This window comes from Botryllus schlosseri, chromosome 1 (assembly GCF_051294905.1).
Source record: "Botryllus schlosseri isolate E-star chromosome 1, Bs_hap1, whole genome shotgun sequence".
Classification (NCBI taxonomy): Eukaryota; Metazoa; Chordata; class Ascidiacea; order Stolidobranchia; family Styelidae; genus Botryllus; species Botryllus schlosseri.
The window spans coordinates 14,522,372-14,544,225 of record NC_137236.1 but is presented as its reverse complement, the minus strand read 5'-3'; the positions used below and the strand labels follow the sequence as shown (position 1 = coordinate 14,544,225).

Sequence of the window (21,854 nt, the reverse complement as noted above, 5' to 3'; positions counted from 1 at the left end):
TACATCATACGTTCTTCCATTTTCACGAAAAGGGCAGCAATATTAAAAACAAGGAAGCGAGTGACAACATGTTGCGCTAAGCATGCAGAATTTTTTTTTTATTTTTGATAAATCCATCCCAAATTATTCTGCTTTATTGTAGTGTACGAAGATATACCAATATGTGACTGGCTGATGGATCTGTCAATGCGTCGGAACTGATATTTTAGTCATCACATCTTAAGTGTTGCGGCCAAACTAATCAAATTTTTGGTTGGCCTTGCAAGTTCACAATCTGTGCAATCCATTTTTGATATTAGAAATTTCGGAAATTACCTCGCGGGCCACCCAAAACCTTCTCGCGGGCCACATGTGGCCCGCGGGCCACGGGTTGGCCGGCCCTGTTGTAGTGATTACTTGCGTAGTCTTGTCTACTTTTCATAAGGATACTTTTTGTTCTGGTTGGGTAAGTTACAAACGGATTGACTTGACAAGGTTTTTTGTATTTTACTCTTTTGTGTATGGGAAGATGTTGAAATGTTGAGACGTAATACTATTTCCGTTCACTCGATTGCAACAAAAAATAACCTGATAGTTTGTTCAAGGTTTCGACAAATAGATTGAAATATTCCGATTTAACTCATCGCGTCACAAGTCGATCGCGGTATGCACGAGTGGTTGTCAAGTTAGAAATATTTACAACAGGTGTTATTTCATTGAATGATTCTATTGTGTGTAGTAACACATTAAAATATCGCGATAGTATTTACTGAAACTCTATTTGATAAACGGAAAACTCAGTCGTGAATAGAGTTGTAAGTTTCAAGGATTGTTTCAAAGTATAATCTTGAAATGTGACTGGGTGAAAGTTGGTGGTCATGTTTGTCAAACCTATTTCAATTCGCGCAATGTCAAAGTCCAAATATTTCATTCTGGATTATTTGGATTTACCTTTAGTACAGCCCGCGAATGGATTTAAAGTTGGGAAATTACCAAAATGATTGAATATTATCAGGTTAGAGATAGTTGGTATTGATTCTATAAGTGTTAAAACAGCGGCGTGGAATGTGTGAATGATCCGATGCGGGTGAATGTTGGCGTCAGTAATATTCAGTTTACGTTCGATTCAACAGATCGCGTTAATAGGATTTGTCAAAGGATTTGAGTTGGGTCGAATCAATACATTCAAATACGATTCAACTTGATTTGTGTAGTGAGTTACATTTCAAGTTGACAAACTAACACATCGATTGAATATTTTCATGGATCTTATCACGCAAATAAAGTCAGCCACTATTCTGGAGGCTTGAAACATATAGCGATCGTGGGCGAGTGACAAATTGTCGGTTTTCGAATCACCGCCTGCGACGGTTCTGTGACAAACTAATTACCGAAATATTACCTTGTGAGCGGGTATGAGGGATTGCTATGTCTGAAGCATTATCCGGTGAGTGGTCGTTGGATTTTAAAATTATATCACACCCTTTTGAATAAGCGTTCACTTCACAAAGGATTAGGGTTAGAGCGGAAATAAGTGACAATTTGTCGCTATTCAAGTTACCGACACTGGCGGTCTGTTATTCGTTACTTAATAAATATTACGAGTGAAATCAAGTTCCGTACCAAACTATCAAAATATTACCTTGTGAGCGATTGGTATGTATGTAACATCAAGTCACGAATGATGGTTATGTCTGGGACATTATCTTGTGAGTGATCGTAGCATTTTACAAATATTTCACACCTTTTTTGAAGTGTTAGTTTGTGTGCACGGTTATTGTTGGTGTTGGAATCACCGTCTACGCCGGCTCTGTGACAAAATAATTACCAAAATATAATTCTGCGAGTGATGCTTACGAATATTTCACCGCGTGAGCGATCGATATGGCTGTAACACCAAGTCGCGAAAGATGGTTATGTCCGAGACATTATCTTGTCTGCGATCGCGGGGTTTTGCAAACTATTTCACACATTTTTGAAGTTTTAGTTTGTGAACGCGGTTATTGTTGATATTCGAATCATCGTCTACGCCGGCTCTGTGGTAAACTAATTACCAAAATATTACCTTGGAAGTGACTCCTAGATTTAGCAAACTATTTCACACTGAATGGATTAGTGTAATAATCGATAGTAGCACGCATTTGGCCGGGAAACAATTCCGCACGCAGGTCATTCGAAATATAGGTCGCACGCACTGCTTAATTCTCTTGCAAGCCACGTTTCCGTTTGTGCGGTTATTATTGGTGACTCGTACATATTCAACACCGCGTGAGAGATGCCTGAAAGTGCGAATCACGACCGCACCCATAAGAACACATGGCGAATCACCAACACAACCTATACGCGAAAGCACGACATGCGAAAGTACGACGTGCCAGAGATGTCTATACCGAAAGGGCGATTCACGACCGCACCCATAAGACACAATAGCCGCATGCGACCGCACCCATAAGAACACATGGCGAGTCACCACAGATCCCGTAAGAATACATGACAGACACATTTATCGTCGTTAGCATGTCGCCGCACGTATACCAAAAAACATTAGCATGCCACCACGAGTTTCCAGGCACCTCACCGCCGCGCCCATAAGAGCCAATAGCCGCTCACGACCGATCGACTATACTACTCACGACAGATATAAACTCGTATAATTTCGTGATTTAGCTAACAATTTGCCATTAGCATACATTATCACGAGAGGATGGCATCCAGTCTTCTCCGAGTTGGGTTTGTGTCCCGGTGAGCATGTGGTACACGCTGTGCCGTTGTCAGATACGAATTCATTATCAGCGCATTGCTCACAATGCCAGCAGCACTGAACGTAAACGGAAATGATAAAGTATATAGCTATATCTGCATCGATTGCTATATGTTGAGATGTATTGACAGACCTCCGTTTGAATCACAATAGCCTGTCCAGATCCGCACGGCTTGCTGCATACTGATTCCGTATTATAAACCTTTTCATTCAACTCCTTCTCCAATTGTATGGCTGTAAAGGAAACATAGGGTTAGTAACCGCGTAAGATCGCTTTCATGATCATTTCATGTTTTGATTAAGGCTGATAAGATGGCATTGCCTTGTTTTGGTAGCAAGTGTCGTGTGTAGCAGTGTTGGAATGACTCGAGTCACGTTTTTCGTATGACTTGACTCGAGTCACTTTGCTAAAATGACTTGACTTGACTCGGCATATCAGTCATGTGGATTGACTCGTGACTCGAAGCAAAATTCACGAGTCAATTTCAAATCATCAAGTAATCGGCGTCGATAGAAATCACTGTATATTGCATATGGTCGGATTGTTAGCGAAATATGCTGGTGTAACCCGTGAAAGCGACCAATCATTCAATGATCGTGCGTTTTACTGACCCTCCATTGTTCTCTCACAAATGAATTGACCGCAAACGAACTGATCGAAACTTACAGCTTACGTTGTCGTAAACTAGTATAGTAAAGTAATTTAATAGCAAAATGTATATTTCTGTTCTCTGTTCTTACCTTAACCAAACATATTGCTTGATTGAAATTGAACTCGAATATAGTTTATGTAGTCCTCACCCACTGGCGCAGGCTCGAATTGTATTATATCAATTTGTAAATGGCCAATGTATTGTATGTTATAAATTCTTTTCTCTATTCTCTATTTTCGCTGGTGACTATAAACGGAGGCTGTTCTGTTCGTATATGTGAGCAATACAGCGCCATTTTGCATGTATAGTTAACTCTATATTCGTTCATTGGTTCAGAGTCAATGACCACTCAATCTGTATATCAGGCAGCTAGTAAAATGCAATGACGTAATCATTCCTAATACTTCAAATAGGCTACTTGACTTGAATTGTGACTTGACTCGTGACTTGACTCGACTCGACTTGACTCGAGTCACCTCCAAAATTCGAGTGACTTGACTTGACTCGAGTCCCCTTCGAAAACCGATTGACTTGACTTGACTCAAGTCAAAATGTGCAATGACTCGAAATGACTCGTGACTCGAAGGTAGTGACTTGATCCCATCAATGGTGTGTAGTGAGCTGGCGACTAGGAGAGGTACAAACTGGTCAAAATACCATAGCTTCTACCTTTGTTTTTGTACTGTCCGACCAATGTCCATTTTTCTCTTAAAGAACCGTCAGGAACTGTTTTGTCTGCGTTGTAGTGTTGAAAATGTGATAGATTGTCATTCCGTCTTGATTCTCATCGAAAGACACATGATGTCCATTGGAATCTGCTCAAAGGCAGGAAAAATGATAAGAAAATGATCATCCAACTAAACTGCTACGGTATTGCTATATAATCTTGACTTAGACTATATGCACTATACCGTTAGGCGTATAGTATACATCTGATTACACGTGCATGGTTGGACGAATGTTCCGCTATGACATAACTCATTTCTGGGTGGGCAAGGAGCTCATCTGCCATGCAGCATTCAATGTAATCCTTGTCAAAAACTAGTAGTAATTAAACAGTAACTGAGACTCCGCTTTACCATGGCAATTTGATGACCTTACTTGTGAAGTTAATGTTTTTCAATATCGGTATAAGCATTGAGGCGAGGCGATTAGTTCCACGTTGTATCGATATAGCTGGGCACATTCCACGACTCCCATTACATGCAGCATTATGATATTCATCAAGTGCATGTACGATTGCCAAGACGGAATCTCCAACCTGCTGTAATGGAACATATTTGATTCATGTAAAGTAGCCTACGCCGCAGGGTTGCCGCCCAGTCATGAGGACACGAGTCGCAATTCATTTTCCGATTTCCATTTTTACTCAAGTAAAACCATCTCATCGATAGCTTCCGAACTCCTGTCTAGCGAAAGGCTGATTTTACAGCGTAAGATCTGAATGGGTATGGTACCTTAAATCCAGGGCCGTAATGCCGCATCCCAAATCCCCCACGTAGGGTGGGAGCGAGCTCGAAGGGGGCCCAAAATTATTTCGTAAATCAACATGAATTGAGGAGTGTTTTGTGTGAGATTCGGTACAACTTCAAAATTTTCTTCTCGCTGGGCGCGATTTAGTGTAATTAAATGTACACTTTTATAATGCGTACCTGCAGCGCACAAGGAAAAACGCGCATCATTTATAAACAAATAGGCATTTAAGCGCCGGCCATTACCTCTCCACGACACACCAAGACAACTGGAGTTCTGTCAACATGCGACTTCGCGAAGTGTGTAACCAAATAAAACCGTGGTCGAAAATTAGATCCGCATGTTGACCGAAACCATTAATATATATACCGTATTGAAAATTGTCCAATGTCGATTATTCATAGGCGCGGAATAGTCGAAGGTTATTTTGGGCTCCTCGTCCCCCGTGTCGCTGTTCTTACGGCGACAAAAAGCGCAGAAAAGAGAGACCCGACAAAGAAAGAAAAATACCAAGAAAAAGCTTCTAAAAAGGACCGACGAAGAAAGAATAACAACGGAGAAGACTGTGACATCAGGCACTAGGTCGAGGAGGATGCCTGTTCAAGAGACCCCAACTGGTCGGTCGTTCTACATCCCCCTATCTGTTTATTACATCGCATTGTGTGTCTTGTATATCGCATTGTACATTGTGTGTGTGTGTTGGGCAGATGAAAATATCTAATCCATCGATTGATTGATTGATTGATGTTCCTTCGATTGCTATATCCGAAGTCACCACCTCCCTCAGCCCAACCAGTATATCTGATCAGGAGGACTTGGAGACGATGAAAAAGTACTAGCAATATGTGCAATTACGAATATTATGGACATAATTCAATTCTTAGTATAAAATATTTTCACTCTTCGCACGACTAGATACAAACATAGACATATTCCGTATAAGAATAAAACGTGCTTTTAAGCTAGTGACCAACATTTTCATTAGGTAGGGGGGCTGATGATGTAGGCCACTGTCTCAGGCCTGCTTAAAACCGGAGATGTACTTAGTTACGAGGTAGTTCTACTTTTTAGGAGTACTTAAATCAGTTTGGATTATACTTGCACTTCCTATTCATGTGAGTTTAATTTTATACTGCACTTCCTCTTATTCAGTTGTCAGTTTTTAAGCAATTCAGGCCTAGAATACCTACGCTTTACTTACTTGGAAATCTCACATTCTAATTGTACTTGAATAGAAAATCACGACGTTGCGTGCTCAAGAATGCTTCTGATTTATACGCAATTTTATACATGCATTCATGTTCAAACTATAGCCTAATTAATTGATTTACATTTACGAAAATTCGTTAGATCGCTACATCAAACGCGAGTTTGGCTATCAATTACTAGATTTTACGTTCATTCAGTAGTGCATTTGTGGAAAATGGACATTGTTATCTTACTCAACTAATTATGTATATACATATATTTCTATATTAGTAACGGCAAAGTTATACCAACAACTATTATGCTGAAACGAAAACATATCTGGATGCAAAATTCCAGGCGTCGGTTCCCTGCGCACAATGGCTACGTGTGCACGATCTCGTGTACAGAACTGCTCAGTGCTCATATTGTGCGTTATATAGTATTCCGGTAACGTGAATTGAGATGCGACAATGGAGGGATTATTGCATCGCTAAATCAGTGTACCGAAATATGACAGTATACATGAGACACCCGAGAAAGTATATTACAATACTTGATTTGGATCAAACCACATGTAATTAATCGAGCCTTGTGACTCGGACTAGAACACTTTGAGTCATCACACAATGTGACTCAAATCGATTCTAGTCAGTTTCCATATTCAATAAATTACATAAGTAAATTAGAATAACAAAATGTGAATCGAGTCATTACTAGGGCCATTTAAAGTCATTAAAGTCATATTTTTAGTATAGATTAAATAAAAAGTACCAATTTACGCGGCGAAGCAATCAAGCACTAAGGCAGTTAATCGTTGGGGTAGCTGGTCGAATGCTGCTCAATATTATGCCGAGACGTAGGAAGGTGAAGTTATTGTAGATAGCATCAAAAATTCAGTCAACCATCCAAAGTTGACTATTCAGTCAATTTGCCTCCACTATAACAATATTTCAAACTTAATACAGTTGTGATGTAATACAGATGTGATGTTGTAATGGAAAGTTATAAATAGCCTACGTACACGCCCATGCTGATCTAAATGCCCTTGATTTCGGAAAAGACCCGAGCTCAAAAATTACATTAGGAAGCAATAGGACAAAAACGATATGAAAAAAATTATGGAGCTACAAAGACGAGACATTTCACCATCGCCTTATGCAAAACTGCAGAAATGTCAACCCACATCAGCGTCTGTGGAGCGCTCATTTTCCTTACTAAAGTCATTTTACGTCCAAATCGTAACTTCAAAGACTCTAACATTCCGCACTACATGAAACTGTACTCCAACAGTGGCTTTTAATAAAAATGGATGTGTTATGTTGCGTATGTTTTACTCTTTAGTTCCGTGAGTGACGTTGTTTGCATGTAAAAATACACTATTTTCAAATAAAGTCATATAAAGTCATATTTTCCGAAAAATAAAGTAATATTATGGATTTTTTAAGGTCATATAAAAATGGCCCTAGTCATTACGCTGATACGACGAATAACAAGGTAAACGCTATACAGTGCTTATGAGGTTAGCTGCGGTGTTTATTTCAAACTACGACCTTTCTAAACTTTTGCAGGGCTATGTAAGGCAGGCATACATATTGTAATGCGTGTGCTACGCCCCGTGTTTAAATTTATATGAACTGAAATGTTATTGGAATATTTTGGGACTATGGTTTCTATAACCTTGGGTCCCCGTAGCGAGAATAACGAGGAGTCATTGAAATATTGCAGTACTTATTATGCTCACATGCCGTTGATGTTCGCTTTCTCAGAAGCCTCACGGGGCTATTACGACACTTCTCTCGCTGTGTGAACAAATTGGACAGGGTTGCTGTAAATATGCATTGTAACTTAAACCGATATTATCCAATATAAACGAAAAGTGCATAATGGTTTTGCATTATATTACTGAAAGCCGTCTTGTTTAGCGGGTACAAATTCATCACGGTGACTATTGGTTCACGCATTCACGGCGAAGAAACTTTACTAAGAATACGTGCTGATATGTTGGTCAATAATTTTGTGAAGGGATTATTGTTATTACCGATATTGAAATTCGGATCAACGCGTCCCATGACCTAGCGAAATCACTCCACGCAAATCATACAAGTTAGGCCTGACCCTCGATCAGAACACTATGAGATGTACCATGGACCAAAGATCGTGCTAAATGAAATTACCAAATCAACTTACTTGCATTCGTGGATTATTATGAAACAAGTTTGGATCCACTTTCTGATTGAGATCACATTCACTTTCACTGGCGTCGTTTCCTGCGCATAAGTTCACATTAGTTAGGGTTACCATATTTTAGAAATCTGAAAATAGGACACTTTTTAAAAATTAAAAAAGTCATTTTACCGAATCGGCTGCGGCAATTTACACTTTCGTTGTATTTTCCGTAGGGTGGCTAAAAAAGGTCAACTTTCCGGCTAAGCTCCCGAAAAGCCACCGGCGCGTTACTTCAGTGCTGATTTCCTATATCTCAGTTAAATTTTACCCTATATTTACCCAAAATTCCAAAAGAAGATGACAAATCCTCTTAAAAGAGGACGTATGGTGACCCTAACCGTAGTTCTATTCTCATCGTTACTAATGTATTGCGAAGCCCAGACTTGTTTAAATTATTCATCAAGCTAAATATGGTATAAGCTCCTTTCCCGATCCGTCTTATGACAGACTTTGGTTGTCCAAACGAATCTAACATTGTTATATTCCGATTTTACATTTATATTGATGACCAGATGCTTGTACCAGTATTAACTCAGAGACTAAACATGGCGAGTAAAGCTGGCATAATGTTGGTGGTTCTGTGAAAGGCATTGAGCTCCGAATACTGATTATATTTCGTACCCACAGTACACAATATGTGCTCCAGATACTCCGAGAACCACGGATTGCTTGAATTGCTCAACGTAAGATTCAGAAAATAGGATGGAAATGCTTCTAACTCTTTAGCTGCTGGTTGAAATCCTACCGCACCTGAAACACAAGTTTGGCGTGACATAGTGTGTCTTGACGCACTATGAACGCGGTGAACCGTGCAGAATTTCGTCATTGAAACTGTCTCTTGCAGTAGGGATCCCATTGGTCCAGGCATCCGAGCCTATCCACAAAAGCTCATTCGCTACATCGCCGAATTCCTGCGCTGCCAGCATCACCCTGGATGCTGAAACAGCGTTTGTGAACAGCACGACGACTGAAAAAGATCAGGTCATTTTTAAGTTTGAGATTGTAGCGCATTGGCCTGCAATTAGTTTACATCATTACATCGTCTCAGTGATACGCATCACGGAATCACACTGGATTCACGCATTGATTGGTTCAAATTAGCCTTTTCCCATCGAATCAGAGGACTCGGGCGGAATCGACAGTATAATCATCACATGGTAGGTACATTTAATTGTCTCATCGGCCTGGGCAGTTTTTGTTGACAACAGTTCTCGAGAACCGTGTTTGCTGAGTGGCGAGAGTCAATCACACCAAATAGCCCTTTCACGCGAAGCTGTTGCGCATGTAGCATACCTGAACCAGTTATATACAAATTGTGATGCGATGCAATTCAGGTGCTGATATTGAAGTCCCATTAAAATGGGGTATGATAAGAATTTTCACATCAAACGCAATAGTCTTCGACGTAAGTGCCACTAGCAAATTATCAAGTTGATGTATAATATCAGCGCATCATCATCGAACACAGTGGCGCGAGAGTTATCAACCTGTCCTTCAGTCAAACGCAGAGCTCCAGATTCGTATATACTCAAATGAGCCATATGTTTCATGTACCGCTGACCCTAAATACATTACAACCAACACGCCTACAAACACCGAGATGTAGAAATAACGTAATGACAATATCACCATGTCATGTTTTACAATATTATGAAGTAACGATGGTCAAATTAAAAAAGAAAACCGAACAAGTGGCCTCCTAATCCCCTCGGAACACTTTTTAAAAACCGTTCCAATTAGAAACATCCCTATCATGCCATTGTCATCATGAAAAATGAAATACCATGATTCTACCACGCCGTTAAGAGTCAAGGTAGATGTTATTCAAGCCTCGGGAAGTTTTAAAGAGCGATTGGTTTGCAGGGAAGATAGCGTGATGGTGATGATAAGGACCTGCCGCTCGGCGGCCAGGGTTCGATTCCGCGTCGGAGGTTATTCTGGGCTCCTCTTTCCCCACGTCCCTATTCTTACGGCGAGGAGAAGCCCAGAAAAAGACCCAGCGCACTCACAAGACATGGGAAAGAGCAAGAAAGATCCGCTGGATAGAGACTAACATCAAAAGACAAGAACATTACATCGCATTGAACATTGTGTGCACCTTGCTCAGATAAAAATATAACCTGACGACAATTGATTATTGGGTCGTTCGGAGTGCTTAACTTGCGAATTTGTGTGAGGTTTTCACGCAGAGCATTTCGTTGGGAAGGCAATGCCTATACTAGAAACATTAGCCCACCTTTCGACTTTTGATGCAACAGATTCTTCACGATATTTCGAAGATATTGTTTTGTAGGAGTGCGTGGAATAGCTTGAAAAGTGCCGATGCATATGCCCTCTGCCCTCGCTTGATCTCGTACTTCTAAAATTGCGCTGCATCTCGTTATGAGTTGTTAGAGAACAGTAAATTCTATTTTATTGCAGCAGTCGAAATGAATTATTTATTTTAAGCGTCACCGCAAGAAAGCAGACACAGAATACAAGGACACAGCTTTCTCACAGTCACGCAAAGTCCAAGTTGGCATAATTACATGAGATAAGTTTGAGATGGGTTTGATCTTTGAGGTTTTAATTTCCTGTTTGCATTGTTTGAATCAATATTTAATACCATCCTGTGAGTACATGAGTATTATCTGAGTTTTTCGGACCGGATCACTGTCATTTCTAGAATCCGGCCTAGGAGTCGGACCGGAGTCGGACCAGAGCTTTGGAAAACAGGATCGGAGTAGGATCAGAGAATTTGCCGATCCGCTCTGCACTAGCAGGAACCTTCATTTCTAAATTCAGCATAAGATTTTTACAAAACAGGGTTTCCAATCAAAACTATCGGGAAGTTGTCAGTAAACCTGTTCGGATTTCAATAAGAACCCTGAACGAGTAACCCAATACCAATATACTTTACGAACCAACAATATTATGCTATAGTATCTATATGTTCATTACCGTGAAAACCATTTATGCCATATGTCTCGTCATCGTAAACTATCGATATGTAGGTCCATCCGCGTTCTTTTACGAATGCAACAATTGCTTTCGCCTGAAATAGAATAGCAGTGTTCGTGAGTCATTTTACTGAAATTCAGTTGACCCTTGACAAGCGACACAGTTTCCTTAGTACGCTGTGATTTAGCGGGTAATATACGGACGTTCCTGTCGATTGGTTTGTGCAACCTTTCACGACCGGAAATGTTATGGAGCGCCATAGTGCCACCGCGGATGATTAACCGATCGCTAACTTGATTCGTTGGATTATATTGAGGCGGGGCCTACGATACTTACGGCCTAATATGGCACATTACACTTGCAGGATATAAGAGGCCGACGCTTACAAAACAGACATCACGACTGACTCAATGATTGTTTGCGATCTCACTTCTCGATACCAGACGCCTCGCCAGACAAGTCTAATAAAGCTGTATAACAGGCAAAATTAGTACTTTCAGGTGAAACAACCCAATTAAGAGCCAAGTGACAGCGTCGCAACGTCTTTATCCACCAACGCAGAAGACAATGTAACGAGAATCCCCAACTTGAGCATGTAGAAGGATTTTATTGCATGTTGGTAAAACGAATTCAAGCACGTGAAAATGAAATTCATTCATTTGGAACTACTCTGAAAAACTTACATGAAGCTTAGCCATAGAAGTTCTGCAAGTGAAATGAATTACTGCAGTACGGGCACCACAGGACTCATCAAAAAGGACTCATAACATATTTGACAAGACAATTATTCGAGGACCTTCTTAGCATTGTACCCAGCCACAACATACGACACCTCCTCGTTGTCAGGAGATAGAATTGATTCGGTAATTTCAATCGCCACATCTTCAATGACTTGTTTGAAATGATCAAAATGAGTTGAACTTGAAACACCAATATCATGCTCCCAGTAGTTTACCTCAATTTTTAGGATGAAACGGAGCAGAATTATCTTTTCAGAATTGGTAACTTCTGTTAAACATACAGAAATCTCCCCACTCATTTGCCTATACCGCGAGAACCTTCTTTCAATCGGATCACTTTGGAATTTTCAGGGAATAACATATTCATACCCCTCTGCTAACAAATTTTGCATAAGCAGTGACTGCGACTGCAGGGTGACAATCGGAGCTTTGAAGGTTTGCTTTGACAGACATTAGTTCTGGGGGTTATATCCATTCCATTTTATAAGCCAATTAGCAAAGTCTTGAAAATAATCAATTTTTGCATCTTGTGGGACCTTTGGCCTAGGGGTTCGCTGAAAATCTCTTGACAGAAATTGACGATTGTACACCAAGCATTAGTAAGACTCAAAAATGAAGCCATATCTTCCCTGTGAGGCAAGCAACTTTTGCAAGCTGCAATAGTTGACTCATGGAATGGAGCAAGAGCTAAGTTGATATTCTGTTTGTTATTGCTTGGATGCAATGAGGCAAATGTCAATTTTGGCGCTTTACACAAATTCGAATCCAGCTTATCATCACATTTCCTGATTTTGAGAAGATCGTCCCATGCAACGAATCCACCAGGCGATAATATACTTGAAGAATCAATGGTGAATGAGAATGGAGGAAAAACGAATTTCTTGGCTCGGAGTAAATTGTTTCGTATACTCTTTACAAGATGTACGTACAGTATCGAAAAATAGATACTTTTTCTTGGCGCAGGATGATGATGAAAAGAGAACTTATCATTTCCAGGGTATTTTTTTCTCATTAATGCAAATGTTTTTACATGGAAGAATGATTATCCGACACAAGTCCTCGAACAGCAAATCCATGGCGATTGAGAGTTGAAATACAATCCAGCAATTGCCCCGCTTACCAAGTTCCCGTAAATTCGGTCTCTGGCAATGCCTTCACCAGGACTGGTTTTTCGCCCAAACATAGTCGTTTTCGCAAGCCAAAGTCGTTGATGTACTTTGATTCAAAGTGCAATTCACAGATTACAGAATTGAGAGTTGGCTTCCAATCGCGCCTCTTCACAAAATATATCCATTTGTTTTGTAACTCCGCATCATCAAATGCAAAGTGAAACAACGAAAAATTTTGTTCAGTAGTTAAATTTCCAGATTTACAGCCATAAACACAGCATTTGTTGATCATTATCGTTCAATTATACATTAAGCCAAGCCTGAACCGTCAAGCATACATATAATATGTCAAAATTCACTGTCATAAATTCTGCATAAAATACCACCATGAATTCTATCCGATATTAGTTTGTTTAATACTGCAACTAGTGCAACATGAAGTACTATTTCCAACTACATAATTACCCTATACCAAGATGCTACCGGATGGTCCAAACAGCACCTAACCATATCTTCACTGCAATCGTACAGAGTTGTACTACGGTAATAGCTGATCGTGACACCATTAAATAATAATTCTAACTTGGCGACCAGCTCGAAAACCTTGCCTCAAAATGTGATTAGCTCAATCGCAACTTCACAGTAACAGTAGCCTACCTTGTATTATAAGCATATACAGCAGCATATAACCAGATGCATACGTCTAGCTCAGGGGTGGGCAAACTACGGCCCGCGGGCCGCATGCGGCCCTTCACACCGTCCTGTGCGGCCCGCAAGAGTCTAAAGAAACTTATTAAAAATATTGATAAAATCCACACTGAAAATCGAATACTGCAGGGACTTGATTAAACTTTTTCTTGGTAAATTTCACCGTAATAATTCTAAGGCAGTGGTTCTCAAACAGGGGAAACACTCCTCTTAGGGGCGTGAAAGCATCTGAAGGGGGGCGCGAAGCTGAGCTCAACAGGAAAAAATTTCACGCTCCGCGCGAATTACATTCCATTCATAATTATAGCTCTGTATTTAGTCTGTATTTCACATTTCTCATCCACAGTCGAAACAATCCGTTAGGTTTGCTAGCATCATAGTTGCGTTTTGTGATATGACAATAAGGGGGGGGGGGGGGGGGCAGAAAATATTTTACCATCATGAGGGGGGGGGCGTGTCTTAAAAAGTTTGAGAACCACTGTTCTAACGTAAATACTTCCTGTATTATTTTTCATGTTACATATCTGCCGCGACAGCTCGATCTCACGGCCCACGCAGTTTGAAAGGTTTCAACTGCTAAACATCATCGCAATCCTAAACGAGATCGCATGACATAATTCAGATCACGAGTGTGATTTCAGATTGGCCTCTCAAGTTTTAAATTATTTCAGTGACGTGCTTATAAAAAAAATACGATTCGCGCGTGTATTAGGTAAATTCGTTTTCTGAATGCGTAGAATTAGGTTATTTGTATTTTATCCACATATAGTAGAAGCGTGTTTGAAGCTAACATGGTTATGATGCTGTCAGCATTCTGTGTCCTGGAACTGAACCAAAAGTTGAATAGTTTATAATCCCAATTTTATATAGTGCGGCCCGCGAATGGATTCAGATGTTGAATGCGGCCCGCGAGCTCAAAAGTTTGCCCACCCCTGGTCTAGCTAGATCTCGCCGAGTGAAATGAGTGCATTTTGCTTCAGGTTGGGAGGCATTTAGTATTGTCGACAAGCAAATTAAAACAATCGCTGAGTCAATCGTGATGTCTGTTTGGGAGTGTCGGCCTCTTATATCCTGCAGGTGTAATGTGCCATATTAGGCCGTAAGTATCGTAGGCCCCGATTGAGGTCTGGTAAATAGGTAAAACGAGCCTACCACGATAAGCCTTTCACATTCATTATAATAGTATTCTAACGGCCATATCAAACCTATCTTGGTAACGCAATAAAACATATGATTGTTCACCTGCTTGTCATCCGGAGGCACGACTCTGAAGAAATACTTGTACCGCTCTTTGTTGCTGAGCTCAGAACTACTTGACCAATAACTGACCTAAAACCAATAATCCGATGAGTTTTAAACAGTACTAGTAACATGTCAGGGATAACGTTAATTCGTAATGACACAAGATCTCACCCAAACTCATGGCTTAAGTTTAACATCATATACAATTCTTGGTGTTTGACATGAAAAGAGATGAACGTGAAGACGCCTTTATATCGCACAGGAATGACGGCATTTCATGTCATAGTTTGCGTTGTGACATCACATTCATTGCCACAAATTTACCGCACACATTAGATAGTGGTCCATCGATCCCGACGCTTGAGGAAGTTTATGTAAATTGTTTAACTCTTAGTTTACTTTGAGTGAAGCACAACCGATAGTTTGCATAAATCTTTTTGCCGAGGATGTGGGTGTCAGATAAGATTTCAAGTATTGTCGTGCAATCGTGAACATCCCTAACTATATTTGCCTATGCATGGGCGAGGCTAAAGAATCGAGTTATTAATTTTATTCACAAAGGTAGTTGCAGCAACCATTATATACGCAGCAAGAATGACTGTTAATCACAACAACACCCACATGCATGTATATTGCATTTGAATAATGAAGTCATATTTCTTCTCGAAGCTTTTCGGTTGACACCCATCAGGGGATACCGTCAGAATATAATATTCAAATGCATTATGAGGTTCTGTACTCCAAAGCGTCTCTCTGTATATGTAGGGGTAGGCCTATATATATTGTCGTCATAGGTGTAAAGTAGTCAATTACGTCGTAAATTTCGACGCATACAAATACAACTACAAGTAGCGATTACTGGGCCTTTGTGGACACTACAGCAAACTATTGAATACAAGTGGAATTGGGCAAAGTAGTACAATTAGTAAGTAGTGAAATTAGGCAAAACCTACTATACTAATGGTCCCCAACCGGGAATTCAAAACTGGTGGGGAATTCAATGGTTTCTGGTGGGGAATAGACGCATTTGTTCAAAATGATATACAGGACAGTCTACATATTTACGGAGACGCATGCGCAATTACCGATACTAGTTAACTGCTCTAAAATGTATGTATCGAAAATTATATCTCTGTTATATTGTTGTTCAAAAAACCTCATTTTTAACTCTGGATAACCAATGATATCGTCAAAAACGCATCCAGCACGACTTCGACTAGTATGACGTGAAATAACGCTTTCACTAAATTTTTAGGGTTACCGATATCGGTCCACAGTACGTTTTATGTAGCAGTTACAGCCGATTGTCTTGCGTACTGTTGTGGCTGTGTTTCTTGTGTACTCAAACACGCAAATAGCTACTCCGTAATGACAAAAGTTTTGGGTAGTGGGGAATGAAAGCTCGGAATAAATCGGCAGTGGAGAATGAAGACAAAAAGGTTGGGAACCACTGTACCATACCATACTTCAAAAAAACTAGAACTTCGTTACGAGCCAACTCTGTATTTTGTATCTCTGACGTAACCAGATGGCGAACGGATGTCAATACAAGCTTGCTAGCCTCACCCCTCCGATCTCGGATTTGTAGAGTGTTTGTGAGACTTTGTTTATTATCGGACAATGTATCAATGACATTACGTTTTAAAAGAATACTCAACCCAGGGTCACCTAGACCTAGAGTCAGGATTTTCTGATGACTAGACTCTACTCGAGTCATTTTCTCAAAATACGGAAATGACTCGACTCGACTCGAGTCAATCTGTGTATTGACTCGACCTGGACTCGATTCATTGCGTACGACTCGAATAAAGTCATATTACTCGAGACTCAGACGGCCAAAACCGACATTTCATTGTAATTTCGAAAAATTGTAAAGTAACCAGACTATTGGCATTACGTCTACTGGCACTGGTACTTGAAAATGCGACCAGAAACTGCTAAAAGGGAGGAATATTAATATATTATAAATGAGAACCATTCGATATCACCAAACAGTCACAAAAATTGGGTTTAACAAAATACTGGAAACTGATTAGTCAACACAATGACTTGGACTCGGAATCGATTCATAATACCGTGACTCGCACTCGACTAGCTGCTCGCTGACTTGACTAGGTGGTGAATTGAAAATGACTCGACTTGACTCTAGTCAAAACTGTAAAAGTGAGATTGACTAGTGACTCGGAGCCTTGTGACTTGGTGACAACCCTGACTCACCCCCCTTTTTCCGTTGGCTGCACTTATGTGCTAACGCTTGATACTTTGGCCATCAATTTTAGTTTGTGACTATGTCACTAATTTTATCATGAGAATACTTCTTTTCGAGTTCCGAAAAATCGAATTTGTCCTGGTTTGAAAAAGGCCCAAGATGTTTCGTCAGTTCAGTGAAGTGGGTTACTAACCTGGGGAACTGAAAATGCTTGTAGAATATTCGCCGCCTGAATCGATACGGAGCTAGATGCGCCACCGCTGACTCCTATGAGCGCCATACATAAAAAAGACCCGGGGATATAAAATCGTCTTTCATACCCATGATGATGAGCAGTAATCATCTATTGAATAAGTTTATTCCGTACCCGCTACAAGAGGACGCGATAGTTCATCGGTCTGAAGATGGGAACACTGTGCATCCTCGTCAGAAACGTGCGGTATGATATTCGAAATTAACTGTTAGAAAGAAAAGCATACGTTGCGATTGCCTTACCGCCACTAATTCAGACCCATCATTACACTATGGTCCTTGAGACCACAGTACACACGTTATTGTGTGTTTCAAATAAGCATATTCATATTCCCAGTATATATCGATATCGGGTACAAAACTCTTTCCCCTGAGATATCACGATAGATTACCAAAGTATGCAATTAGCTGTTTGATGATTTAATAATGTCGGTATCAAGTGAATAATATCATTGTTATCAACAACAACATATAGCAACACAGTTGTAACAATGTTAACTCTTACCCGCCGTACAGCTTCAGTATCCGAGTTACACGTATCAATGATAATGCTACCTAGCTTGATTCCGGGCAGAATCTTCTCATCAGCGTTCACCTGCGATGGAATTCGTCCGTGTTTATTTCCATACCGTGATAGTATCGTATTAGAGCAAATTACTTTAATCTAATTTCTTTGCCACCACAATTTTATTACCAATTTTGTCAATGCGATGCCTTTATATAACATATCCTTAATATACACACTTCGTAAATCCAATGAATCTATTTTATGATCAAACAATTCAATATATGGACGCGGTGTATAGATACGATATTTTATTATCGCCCGGCATTAAGCTTACAGTCTGATCTGCAGTTATCAAGAGATATCTAGCGGTACATACGGGCAACGATAAAACTCGAGTAGACGTTGACGTAACGCCATCGATTTATATTTATTTTCAAGTAGAATAATATGTTCCCAAGACTGGCCGGAACTACTTCAAGGCGAAGCAGGAAATTGAAGGCATGAAAACTACTCAAGGTTGTTTTTGTTTATGAACTACTCAAGGTAGTTTCAAAAGCAGATTTGGTAGAGGGGTCGAACACGTTTAGCTGTTATTCGTATTTGTCAGATTACTCTTCGCAATTAACGGAAAAGAACTGTAAGACACTAATGATAAATAGAATCTTCGCAACAATATTAAGTCACCATGATACAGGGGCTCTTTCATGCGATTCTTATGATAATTTCACTCAGAAAAGAGATGCAAACTTATTGCAACACAGCTTTCAAATTTTCAGAATTTCCAAAGTGTGAAAACTAAGTATTTTTCTGTAAATAATTTCTACGTATAAATAGAAGTTGTATAATACTAGGGATGGCGTGAACGTGAGGATCACGTTCGCATTCTGGGTGTGAAAGTTTGGAATTTGCAGGTTTGCATTCACAAACGAACCTTGCTAGGTTCAGCACTGTGAACCTTTTTCATTTAATACAATTTTTCACATCTTTATAGCGTCGTAGGTTGAATTTCTTTGCATTTCAACTTTGGACCACTCTCCGCATGAGCTGGCACCACGAAATGAAATTGAGCACTAAGCGAGCATTTAGGTAACTTGCCAAATTCGAAAATTATTTGCTTGAAATTTTGCTCGAATTATTCAGCTGTCCGTTTGTGAATCTTTACTGACTCTCTGCCGTGAGTTTTGCCCGCAAGCACACAATAGCAAGAACGAAGCACACTACGTGTAGGGAGTCAGTGAATTGTGCTTAGTCAACTAATAAGTTATTTACTTTAACGGAATTGACATAAAGAATGTATCGATGTCTAACGTAAAAAATCTATCAGGCGGACGGGATGGATTTATCTTGATTTGATATCCTTATTGCATCATAAAAACTAAATCTGTCCGATTGAGGCGTTGGCTACTGTATAACCTGCTTTTGAGATAATATCTGGAGCAAATATAGAAATCGATGTTTCGCTATTAAAAATACATCTGCCCAGTCCAGCCGAGCCCTCATCGAGATTGTAAATAAGGCGATTTTGTAGAATTATGATAGCATTTGGTTGTTCAATTTGATACATTATATGTGACGCTTGAAAAGTCGGCACGTACTTCAGCATTGTGGTATAATATGGCATGAGTCGTCGCCAGTTATCAAGTAAACATAATATATAACTTTACGGAAATGTACGGTTGCAATTAGCAACATGACGTCACGTGATGTCATAGGTTCACGTTCGCGTTCCTCAGAACCTTTCCAAAAGGTTCGCGTTCAAGGAGTTCGCACCATCCCTAATACAAAAACAACCCCACCCAATTTGAGAACTCCAGAAAAGTAGAAGTGATTCGTTACTGAAGACGTATGCTAAATATTCAAACACCTGGTCAATGATCATGTTCATCGTTTCGACAGCTTGTATCCCACTCTCCCGAATGATGGTGCAGTTCTCGCTTTCTCTACTGTGCACCGGCACCAGGCCAACAATAACGATATCGCCTGGTCGATATTGAACTTCATAATCCGCATTTCGCCGCGAAGTTGGCTGAAAGTAAACCTAGGGTTACCATACTTTTAAGATGATTGGTTCTCTTTTTTGACTTTTTCGAAAGTATCCTTGGAGGACTCCCAAATGTCCTCTTTTATGTCTTCTTTTTTGAGAATATTGGTTGAATATAGAGTAAAATTCGACTGCGATACATTAAATCAGCACCGTAGTAACGCTCAGGCGGCTATTTCTGGAGCTGTTGACTTTCTTTTTAATCGGCAGACAGAGAACTCAACAATAGTGTGTATTTTTGGAGCCGAGCCGGAAAGTTGACCTTGTTTCTTTTTTAGTCGACCAACCACAAAGTCAGGAAAAATTACCACTTTTTCCAGATTTTACTCCATAATCGTAAGTGTGAAAATTTTGAAAAAATGTCCCCTTTTCACATTTCCAAAATATGGTAACCCAGGCCGATTGTACAAGATAAGAATGGCATCAGCAAACGATTCTTACAAATGACGACCTTTCCCATTTAATTTTTGACTTGGACTATATGACGAAATCTTTGTTCTGCCTTTCACAATTCATCCGTGTCCTCACAGCATTATGAAAATGAGGCGGCTAAAATTATCGCGACCAAGCAGATAGTGCTGTTGGTAGCCTACTGTATAACTTACCTCGAAAGTCGAAACTACTCTGTATTCACAGAATTGAAAGCATAAGATTTAAGTAGTTGTAGCTTAAAAACTTATTAGTAGACGAGGAAGTATTTGACCAACATAGCCACTTGAGTAAGTAGTGCAAGCTTGCAAAACATACTTCGGTACGCAGAAAATAAAAAGTACGTCGTTACTGACCACCTCTGCTGACATCGCTATTGTACAACTAGGTATGTATTGGGCCTGATAACCTGCTTGGTACTTACCAGAAACCCCACAGTTTATCCTCTCATGCCCGTTTGGGTATGATGTCGCAAACGTAACGCTAGAGAAACTTGTACTAGTATTCTACTCACCTTAACCGATTGGGTGGTTCCTCCGTCTATAATACCTGTGGGCAAATGACGGATAGTAAGATGTTCCATGAATATGATAAATACAGAGCACCGTAAGCATACGCTTGGTCTTGGTCATATTCGCTATGGTTTTATTGATTGATCGCCATTAAAATTTCTAACTGACATATTCACACAAGAATATGAAAATGCTCGGACGAATACATGTTATTATACCCGACTTGTTGTCGCACAACCTTGGCGCTTACCACCTGAAAGGTCATTTGCGCCAAGTACGTTAATTTCAATAACGTCACATGTCTTTTACGGTCTTTTCGTCATATTACGGACGACTTCCATGCACACGCCACCATCAGTCTCTCTCGATTTTCATGCGCCCGCAACTTACTATTCTACTGCCGACCTTATTGGCTCGGCTACCCATGACCCTGGGCTTTTCGATCAGGCGGCGAGGTTAGCGATGAGGAGCCCAGGCAAACCTCCGACACATAGAAACATGTAATGAACCCTACAGAGGCTATTAATAACGTGCGGTAAGATCGTTACATGTGGCGATAGTTCACACTTCACAACCCCATTAGCGGTGGCACTTCTAAGTAAAGGTTTACTTACCAAAAATACTGATGAATGCTCCGAAAACGTGAAGTGTAATCATCGTCATGGATATATTTAGGGAATTGTATTATCTTCGGCCTCATCCGTACAATATTACAAAATATTCGACAGCTGTTGGTACATTAATCGCAGTTGAATAACGTAACCAGGGATTCTTAATGTCGGCATAATGATTGAAGACTTATGTCACTATTTAAATGGAATGCTGATGGACATGGTGACAAAATGAAAAACGGCCATCTGCACGTAAACAGTGCAGATGTGGTC

The 21,854-nt window shown here is 40.1% G+C and overlaps 1 protein-coding gene across 1 annotated transcript in view; it reads right to left on the bottom strand.

Annotated features, from left to right (window-relative positions):
* Positions 1 to 21,090, bottom strand: part of LOC145438841 (metabotropic glutamate receptor-like) — a 44,586-nt gene extending 23,496 nt beyond the window's left edge. The window contains exons 1-12 of the mRNA XM_080316208.1: positions 21,075 to 21,090; positions 20,973 to 21,007; positions 19,853 to 20,026; positions 17,986 to 18,075; positions 17,596 to 17,686; positions 17,422 to 17,495; positions 10,290 to 10,329; positions 9,089 to 9,247; positions 8,902 to 9,030; positions 4,063 to 4,176; positions 2,874 to 2,974; positions 2,670 to 2,797 (exon numbers count right to left, since the gene is read on the bottom strand). Coding sequence (XP_080172334.1) covers positions 2,670 to 2,797; positions 2,874 to 2,974; positions 4,063 to 4,176; positions 8,902 to 9,030; positions 9,089 to 9,247; positions 10,290 to 10,329; positions 17,422 to 17,495; positions 17,596 to 17,686; positions 17,986 to 18,075; positions 19,853 to 20,026; positions 20,973 to 21,007; positions 21,075 to 21,090 — 1,151 coding nt within the window. The remainder of the gene's footprint in view (positions 1 to 2,669; positions 2,798 to 2,873; positions 2,975 to 4,062; positions 4,177 to 8,901; positions 9,031 to 9,088; positions 9,248 to 10,289; positions 10,330 to 17,421; positions 17,496 to 17,595; positions 17,687 to 17,985; positions 18,076 to 19,852; positions 20,027 to 20,972; positions 21,008 to 21,074) is intronic.
* Between the last annotated feature and the right edge of the window lie 764 nt (positions 21,091 to 21,854).